The following is an 8,641-nucleotide window of genomic DNA, read 5'->3' on the forward strand; positions in this document are numbered from 1 at the left end:
TTGCCAATTATCTATGAAGCCCACATCGTTTCTGGGACACCACTCAGACAGCCAGCAATTTAAGGAGAACATGCGGCTAAACATGTCACTCCTGGTCTGATTGGGGAGGGGACCAGAGAAAACTAATTAATGCCGGATGCCTTTCCTGACACGGTCCTAAAGGGGATTTGTGTCTCTAGCTGGAAACAAACCAGGGACCTTTTTGCTTGCCAAGTGAATGCGTTAACCACTACACCACTGTAGGCACGACACAATAGAAACTAGTGATCTTCTAGCTAAAGAGCTCAGATTTTACCTTAATGCTCAAATATAGTACTGATTGCACGCTTTATTTACTTTAATCTGCAAAGACAACGCATAGCTAATACACTGTACCAGCTAAAAACTCAAAACTGTGCTTGATGATGCACAGCGAATAATAAAAGATAAGAATCTAAATCTGGCTACGGCTCCATACGAGCCTCTTCATTTTGGACTTTCGTGTTTATTTTTAGAATCTATTGGGAGATCTTTCATCCACGCTTTGAAACAAGCCTTGAATCAAACTTTGTTTCAGCTCTCTTTCCCCTTCCAATAATGTACACGCGATCACCGTTAAGGATAGCTACTCTCTTTGACATCATGAACAACCACGAGTAGAAAAAGACTGTCTGAAATGGACCATTGAGAAAAGTCTGAAGCCTGACCTTTTGGCTCACTGGGATTACTATTATTGTCATTGTTATTATTTGAAGCTTTGGCCATGTTTAACATATGTATCAATCACTGTAACACAATGTAAAGTGGGTCCCATTAAATAAATATAATTTAGAAAATGGACCTTGTTGGCAGCAGCGTTGACGCTGGGTCTGGCATCAAAAATGAAGAGTTTATGTGACTGAGCATTAGCATCCATGATCGCCTGCAGGTATTTCTCATCCTCTTTGCTGCGCTTCCCGTTCACCCCAACCATCGGCTGACTGCAGCGTGTCACTGTTGCCTGGCTCTCTGGATGGATCCATGACAACACCTTTAAATAATGTGTAGCAGAATATCAGCACAGACTGTCCTGCAAGCCGGGCACACACACAGACAATTATAGTACCGCTGAAAAATACGGTCGCTCACCGGTATCCTTCCCTTTGCTCGGAAGGCAGCGACTCTTTTCAGCTCCTCGTCTGGTATGTTAACAGGCACTGCCAGTGTTGATGGGTACGTGTCGCACAGCTCATAGTGATCGTTTACTTTAGTTATCCTCCAGCTTTCATTGGGTATACCCTTGACAAAAAAAGAAAAGACATAAGTAACCCGTTTTATGAGTGTACTTTAACATTTAACAAAGCATTCTGCATAACTTAAGTACCTGTCTTTTATACTCTGAGAGAGCATCATACACCTTCCATCCATTTTCAGGAAACACCTGCCCATATTCAAAGGCAAAGATTGGCTGTGGAGAGTGGGGGAGACATTTTTCAGTTGGTTGTACACGAAAAACAGTTTGTGCACTTTGTAAAAGACCTGTGAAAGTTAGACCTGTGAAAAACTAAGTACACTCCACAATTCAGTATCTTATGTAACCATCTTTAAGAGCAACAATTTGAAGTAATCATTTTCTGTATGACGTTATCAGTGTCTTGCATGATGGTGGAGGAATTTTAGCCCACTCTTGAACACGTTGCTTGAGGTCATTGAGGTTTGCAGGTATTTGTTTAGGCACAGCATTTCAAATGGTTTGAGGTCTGGACTGGCCATTATGTTTTACATTTGAAACTGTGCTTGGGATCATTATCTTATTAAATGACCCAATTAAGGCCAAGCTTTAACTGTTGAACAGATGGCTTCACATTTGACTCTAAAATATGTTACTTCTCTGGCTCTCCTCCACAGCGTGTCTTTGTCCTGTCTTCCTCCCCTAACCCCTAACTGGTCACGAGTGATGGCCGCCCCTCCCTGAGCCTGGTTCTGCTGGAGCTTCCTTCCTGTTAAATGGGAGTTTTTCCTTCCAAATGTTGCCAAAGTGCTTGCTCATAAGGGGTTGTCTGATTTTTGGAGTTTTGCCTGTATTACTGGAGGGTCTTTACCTTATAATACACAGTGCCACAAGGCAACTGTTGCTGTGATTTGGTTCTATATAAATCTAACTGAATTAAAATTGAACTTAGTTTTTCAGAGGACTACGAATATGTGTTTCCCAGTGCTGTATGTGCAGGGCTATAAAGTCAGCAACAGCATTGCTGGGCAGTACTTACCAGCCCATTGGAAACAGGAAAAGCGAATTTCATCAGCACTTCAAAAATGGACTTCCTGAGGGTGTCCTCCATCTGTTTGTGTGCAAATCGTAGATTACGAACATCCTGTAGAAATGCAGAGCAACAAATCATGGAAAAACTCAAGGGCTAGCAGCTGTATGCAAGTATCATTTCATCACAGCCAAGCGTTATTACCAAGAAAGGTAACGTAGAAGTAGATCTTTGTAAAACTTCACTATTTCTTAATCAGCTCTGTCTCTGCTTCTCAGCTGAATAACTGTAAACTACTTGGCTATTTTGCAACTTAGCGATTCTGTAAATCAAAAATAAAAGCAGTAATTCTTTACAACTTTCACAAGCTTACTCACTTTGCACACCAGCCCATAGGACACATCACGACTCGAAGCGTTTCCAATCCTTTCCACGCGACTCACCACCCCAAGTGGCAAGTCCAACATAAATGTTGAGTCCTGGAAATCAGCCAGACATTAACAAAAAACATAAATCTTCAAAATACAAATTAAAAATAATCAATAACATACCCTGTCCATAGATTTAAAGAATAGCCTGTAGTTGGTGACAGTCACAGTTCCCCTCAGTGCTCCAGTGAAAGGACAGAAGTAGGTGACATCTTGGGCTATGAATAAAAACAAGAGGATAAAGGTGATGATGCATTTTTGCTGTTCTGAATGTGATTGCAGATGAAAGGAAACCTACCCATGTCTTGCACGGTTTCATTTGGAAGCAACTGCAGTTCTTCTTTGTCTGAATCTCTGATGGCCTGCTGGAAACATATCATCTTTAGTTCTGAGTGGTCTCTTGACTGGAAATGTTACTCAAACATATAGGATAGGATGGGTAAAATTAAATGTGTAAAATCATCTACCTTGGCAGATATTTTGGGCTTGACCTGCAAAAAGAAGAGGAGAGCCACACTTCAGTTTTTAAATTAAAAAAAAAAGTTTTAATAGAAAAATAATAGTGGTGAAACATATGCAGGTCACTAACCCTGAGCTCTGGGGAAAACTCTGCAGAGGTGGACACAGAATCCGAGGACATAGCAGATGGTGGTTTGGCCTGGGCAGAGCGGTCAGAGCGAGAGGTGGAAGTGCTGGTGGAAAGTGACATCACACAAGTGAGAACCATTTATTAGGTGCAGTCTTTTCTTTTTAGGGGGGAGTTTTTTTTACATATCTATACGTATTCGTATATGTAATGACAGAAGACTCAATGACTAAAAAAAACAGAGACATCTGTTGAGATTGGTCCTTTTTTTTTCTCAGACTGAGAAAAAAATTTTGTTAAATGTATATTTTTCATTTTCCAGATCCCCTCTGATGGATCTGGGCATGCACAATGCCCTCAAGGAGTCGTATAACTGAGGTTAAGTTTAAAATTATACAGGATACGAACACTAAAATGCAAAAATGTAAGATTTTAAAACAGATTACAATTCCGGCAGCATACTCATCACCCGGTGACATCAGGGCAAGGGGTTAGTGTCTTGTGTCGGACTACTGATTTCACCATGTGCACACGTACCTGACCTTGCAATACTACTCACATGGAATGAGCTACTAATCCATTTCTCATTTCTCTTAATAGTTTTTCTATATTCATTTGTATGTGCAAAAAATATTACCTTGGAACAGCTGCATTTTTAAGTACCTCTGAGCATATCTTAAACTTAACCTGAATTATCAGACTCCTACTTTATATGCATGCCTATAAAGTAATTGTCAGAAATGAAAAATATACATATACTTGACTAAACTAAATTATGTTCTCCGTTAGAATTAGAATATCATCAGCCAGTGAAAACTTCAGGCTTTTATTTATGTCGACGGAACTTCTTTTCTAATCCATCTTCAAAAATATCTGATATACGAAACTAAAACGCTACAGCAATTATTAGATATGTGGAAACCACAACATTTTGAGGCAAATCAGACGTGGCTGTGAAGAAAATGTTCTAAAAATATTTGATGATTTGAGAAAGTGTTTTTAACTTGTCTGGCCCACACGAGCGCAAACTGGGCTCTATGTTGTCCATGGACTGAAATAAGTTTGACACTGTTTGGGCAAACACTCTACTACATCGAGGCTGTGTTAGCTTCCGTTTGACATTTCTATCACATCACAGCCTGAGTGATTACTGGAGCGGATCGATAAAACTGCGTTGTCCTAATTTACAGTTTAAGCTGCGTTGGTCTCGTAGCGCTCGTAGGACACCGTCACTGGTGGATAACATTAGTCACAGCGGAAAAGCTTACAAGAAGTGTACTGAAGTTAGACACGCTTAACTTTAGCTATAAAGCCTTAATAACTAACCCCTGCTGATAGTGTCAAAACTTTTGGTTAGCTTAAAAGGCGGTGTCTGGCGATGAGTTTAGCTACCTGGACAATGAATCTACACTCGGCTGTCGGGAAGAGGAGCGCTTCGAGCCCAAGCTATCGACACTCCCGCTCTTCTCCATGTTCTCCTTCTTCAAGTGTTTGGATAACCGGTATTGCGAGTCAAGACTTTTACCGCTAAAGAGCCACTGAACGCTTTTAAATCCCTCCTCCGAGTGAAGCAAATCCCCACAAACAAAAGGAAGCTGCCATCTTTTCCCAGAAGCCTCCCAATCCCCGTCACAGGCAGGATCGTTGGAGGGCGCGCCCTCTGCTGTCTCTCTGTGGAACTACAACTGATCGCGTGCAACGCGTTTCTCTCGTGCCAAACCTCTGGCTACGCAGTAGAAAGTGGATGACAGGATAATGCTTATTTTTAATGAAGACGTACACATTGTCTAATTATCCACCCAACGTCCACGTGGGTAATGTCACTGCCTTGGGTCCATAATAATGAATGCTGGAATAATGAAATGGCTAAAGTGCAGTAAAATTAACTTTAGTACTGACAGTAACTTAAATCGTGTTTACATTCGTGTCAATGAAAGACTTAATGCAAGAACAATAGAAATAGTCACTTTTGTTTGACTTTACTGCTACTTTCTATTGAATGAGATGAAGCTGATAATTTCAAATGCAAAATGGATTTTAGACAAGAAGTCTACTGTATGCAGCTAGGTTTAATAAGAAGGGAGAAGCTGTATCTGCATGGAAATACACCAAAATTAAATGTGCTCAAATTGTTCAACAATTCTGCATAATTACAGACAATTCATTAAATGAGTAATAAACTGGGAATATTCTAATCTTGATGAAGTGGAACATGTAGTTTGGATAAGATTAACATAAAACTTGCACCTTTATTTTACTGGAAAGTTTTGTGTGTATAGGATAACAGTATCCTGGTGACTGATGTGCTTTTGATTTTTCAGTCTGTTTATTTTTAAGGGTTCATAAAGCAGTTTAATATGAAGACACTTTATTGAAAAAAAGAATTCCACAAGAAATGTGACAGACTGACAGGGTGTATTGTGCCTTTGGGATGTGCCTGATTTAGACTTCTGCAGGAAATCCAAGTTGTACCGTCTACTGCAACCGAAACCCGTCTTAACTCTACACTGTAACCTTCCATGTCATTCAGTTGTTGCAGTCTGCATCGACCTGAGATGTAGCTATATTTCTTGAGAGGTGCAGGTCAGGTTGCGGTGTAGGGTTAAGAAGGCTTTCCGGTTACGTTACGATTTCCCACAGAAGTCTAAATCAGGCTCCAGCGCCCCTGTGCCCTTGAATAAGATAAGCAGGGAAAAAGCCAATGACAGATGGCTGCATAAAGAAATAAAGGCTTGACTGCAGATCTCTACACTGTTTTGAATGAAATGTTTGTGTGCGTGGAGCGGCTAAACAGAAGGAAGATATTTCCTTGTGATGGTCTGACTGGATCCTAATCTAACTGTGCATTTGTGGAGATGCTAGGTTATATAATCTCTGCCAGCTGAAAAAAAAAAACCCAAAGAAAATAAATGTCTGGTCACATTTTAAAACTGCACTTAACTTTTAACAAATTTCACTCAAAGGATGTCACGTTGACACATTTATATACAGCATGACTGTACAGATGGATACGTGGTTAATAGCATGGATAGATGGATGACTGTACAAGTATTAATCAAGTTCTATACAGAGTTTATTTGAAAAACCATGTACCCTCCGCAACAGAGGGTAGAGGAAGGAGACCAAACACATTTGATAATAAAAACAAAAACAATACAAATGACACAGAGGAAGTCCTCTACTTTACATATTTCTCCATAAATTTCTTGTGAAATTCAGAGCGCAGTGTGTCATTCACAAAGCGTTTCTCCTTCCGTGCCTCGTCCACTCCTTTGGCACAATTCTTGAACACTACGTCATCATCCCACCTTGAATAATATTAAGAAATGAAATCAAGATTAGATTTAAGAGGCCTTTTCCCCAAATACAAACCTCATCCTGTGTTTTTACTGTGTGTATAAGTGAGACATACCTTCTCTTGACTCTGAAGGAATTCTGGTTCTGGTTCTGTTGCTGCTGTCCAGCCAAATTAATCAGTGGATTGCCGCTCAAGATATTTTCCATTCGAATTCTCTCCTCCTCTGCCTTTTGCTCTCGCTCCTAAGATGGAAAAAATAATATTTTACTGAATATAAAGAAGTAACATTTCTTATGTTCAAATGTAACATCTTATTACAGTTAGTGCAAACAGAACAGCCTAAAACAAAGTTACTTTGCGTTCTTGCTCTTCAGCACGCTCTTTTTTAATCTTCTCCAATTCAGCCAAAAGAGCTGCAGTGTCATCATCATCACTATCTTCATCAGAGTCCTCGTCCTCATCATCCTAATAAAATAAAAATAATTATTAAGGGAGATTAATCAGTACTAATCACCACTCAAGTTAAATGCCCAAAATGTCTTGCATTGCAGACACTCACATCAGTGAGAGGATCATCAGCATCAAGGTTAGCAGCTGGAATCTGATCCAGTCTTGGCCTCTTTGAAGATGATGAAGAAGAAGATGATGATGTGGTGTGCTCTGGAAAAAATAAGACCAACATAATGCTATATGTGAGAAAATAAATATAATCTAAAATATGTTACATTAACAGGAAGTCTAATTTCTGCAGAAAGACCAACCTCTTGGTCCCCTCTCTCTGGTCTTTTCACGTACTGCTACACGCTCCCTCTCCTCCAGCTCTCTGCGAAAGTCACGGGCACGGACCTCCTCAGGGGCATCCTGGGTAGGCTGCCTGCAGAAGGGAGAACATTTGCAGATCAATAAACTCTAATGTTCATCCAGAATGCTTTCTGGAACACTTTCACCACTCTCACAGTGAGCAGACAGATGATGCAGTAGGAACTGATCCGAAAGCATCTTTCCTTCTAGCTAACCAGCCATCAGATCAGGCAATGACGAAACTCCATTCACATTTGATCGTCTGACCTGTACTTGATCTTTGTGTGACCTGGAAGATCTCGACTGGAGTACTGCTTGGAGAGAGCACTCAAATCACCTTCTCCTTTACCCCTCCCTCCTCTTGCCGGCTCAAATGTTGGTCTTGCAGCTGTAGTCATCTTTGATGGCTCTGCAATTAGACACAGGGGACATTAAAACTATCAAACAGATGGAAAAGCTGCAAGCAGTAAAAGCAAAAAAGTCACGTTGTCCATTATCAAATTGCAGTTCCCTACAACACAACAGGCGTTTACTACACTTATGTGTTTTATAGAAAGTCAGAAGTCTCATCTTTTTGGTTTTTAGACAAGCTGGTACAACAGTACCCTTTCCCAAATATCAACCATCCATTCATTAAACCTCAGTGGTGATCAAACCGCTTATAGTTTGCATGTGTTTCCACGTTAGCAACGTAAATAACATTTGAGAGGCATTTAGATTACAAGTTACGTAATCTTCCTAATAAATATCATTTGCTCACATGCTAAAACTCCAGGTCAATCAATTAAACCTATAATTAACAATTCTCTTATTAAACTGCGACTGTGGCATTTTAAACACTTCTTTGTAGGATAAGTATCAGCTGCCAACAGGCAAGTAAATGAAAAGAACAAATTAGCCTGCTAGCTGCTAAAGCTAAAACGCTGCTTCCTATAAAAGCCGATGAGGTTGAAAACGACAGTAATTCGAGCCTTCGGTAACACGGATAATGTTTCAGAGAAGTGATATTACAGCCAAAAATAAAGGAAATAAAAAAATCCAATAAGCAGTATTTAAAAATTAGGTTTAAAGCAACAACACTTACAAAGCCGCTACCACACGACGAAAGGAACGCTGATACAACAATCAACGTCACTTCCGGGGAAAAAAAGATGTGTTCAGGAACACTCAGAGAAAATAGCGTGCGAAATATGAGACATTTTAAACTTCTTACATCTCAACACAGCGTTGACACGACTAGGGTGTACGCATATAACTTAACAAATATGCTACAGCCTCTCCAAATTTTATTTTGCTTTCACTTCACTTT

The 8,641-nt window shown here is 40.0% G+C and overlaps 2 protein-coding genes across 3 annotated transcripts in view; both read right to left on the minus strand.

Annotated features, from left to right (window-relative positions):
- The window catches only part of mtmr2 (myotubularin related protein 2), a 15,347-nt gene extending 10,375 nt beyond the window's left edge, over positions 1-4,972 (minus strand). The window contains exons 1-10 of one of the 2 annotated variants that reach the window (XM_005735567.2): positions 4,626-4,972; positions 3,237-3,339; positions 3,115-3,138; positions 2,946-3,009; positions 2,771-2,865; positions 2,597-2,698; positions 2,229-2,333; positions 1,343-1,426; positions 1,108-1,257; positions 821-1,009 (exon numbers count right to left, since the gene is read on the minus strand). In XM_005735567.2, the coding sequence (XP_005735624.1) occupies positions 821-1,009; positions 1,108-1,257; positions 1,343-1,426; positions 2,229-2,333; positions 2,597-2,698; positions 2,771-2,865; positions 2,946-3,009; positions 3,115-3,138; positions 3,237-3,339; positions 4,626-4,705 (996 nt within the window). In that variant the 5' untranslated portion in view covers positions 4,706-4,972. Of the gene's footprint in view, positions 1-820; positions 1,010-1,107; positions 1,258-1,342; positions 1,427-2,228; positions 2,334-2,596; positions 2,699-2,770; positions 2,866-2,945; positions 3,013-3,114; positions 3,139-3,236; positions 3,340-4,625 lie in introns of both variants that reach the window. The other variant, XM_005735566.2, reaches the window with a different exon arrangement.
- Positions 4,973-5,584: 612 nt separating this feature from the next.
- On the minus strand, positions 5,585-8,508 carry cwc15 (CWC15 spliceosome associated protein homolog). Its single transcript, XM_005735569.2, has 7 exons — positions 8,417-8,508; positions 7,600-7,741; positions 7,293-7,405; positions 7,091-7,191; positions 6,886-6,996; positions 6,646-6,773; positions 5,585-6,541 (listed from the first exon to the last, which is right to left on the minus strand). Exons 2-7 carry the CDS (start codon positions 7,728-7,730, stop codon positions 6,412-6,414), a joined length of 714 nt encoding a protein of 237 aa, XP_005735626.1. The 5' UTR covers positions 7,731-7,741; positions 8,417-8,508; the 3' UTR covers positions 5,585-6,411.
- Between the last annotated feature and the right edge of the window lie 133 nt (positions 8,509-8,641).

This window comes from Pundamilia nyererei, unplaced genomic scaffold (genome assembly GCF_000239375.1).
Source record: "Pundamilia nyererei isolate P.nyererei 1_Seehausen unplaced genomic scaffold, PunNye1.0 scaffold00064, whole genome shotgun sequence".
Lineage (NCBI taxonomy): Eukaryota > Metazoa > Chordata > Actinopteri > Cichliformes > Cichlidae > Pundamilia > Pundamilia nyererei.

Coding starts and splice junctions, on each gene's coding strand:
- cwc15 (XM_005735569.2), bottom strand. CDS start 7,730: ATGACTACAGCTGCAAGACCAACATTTGAGCCGGCAAGAGGAGGGAGG. Junction 7,192..7,292: donor CAGAGAGAGGGGACCAAGAG/GTTGGTCTTTCT, acceptor TATTTTTTCCAG/AGCACACCACATCATCATCT. Junction 6,542..6,645: donor TCCTTCAGAGTCAAGAGAAG/GTATGTCTCACT, acceptor ATATTATTCAAG/GTGGGATGATGACGTAGTGT.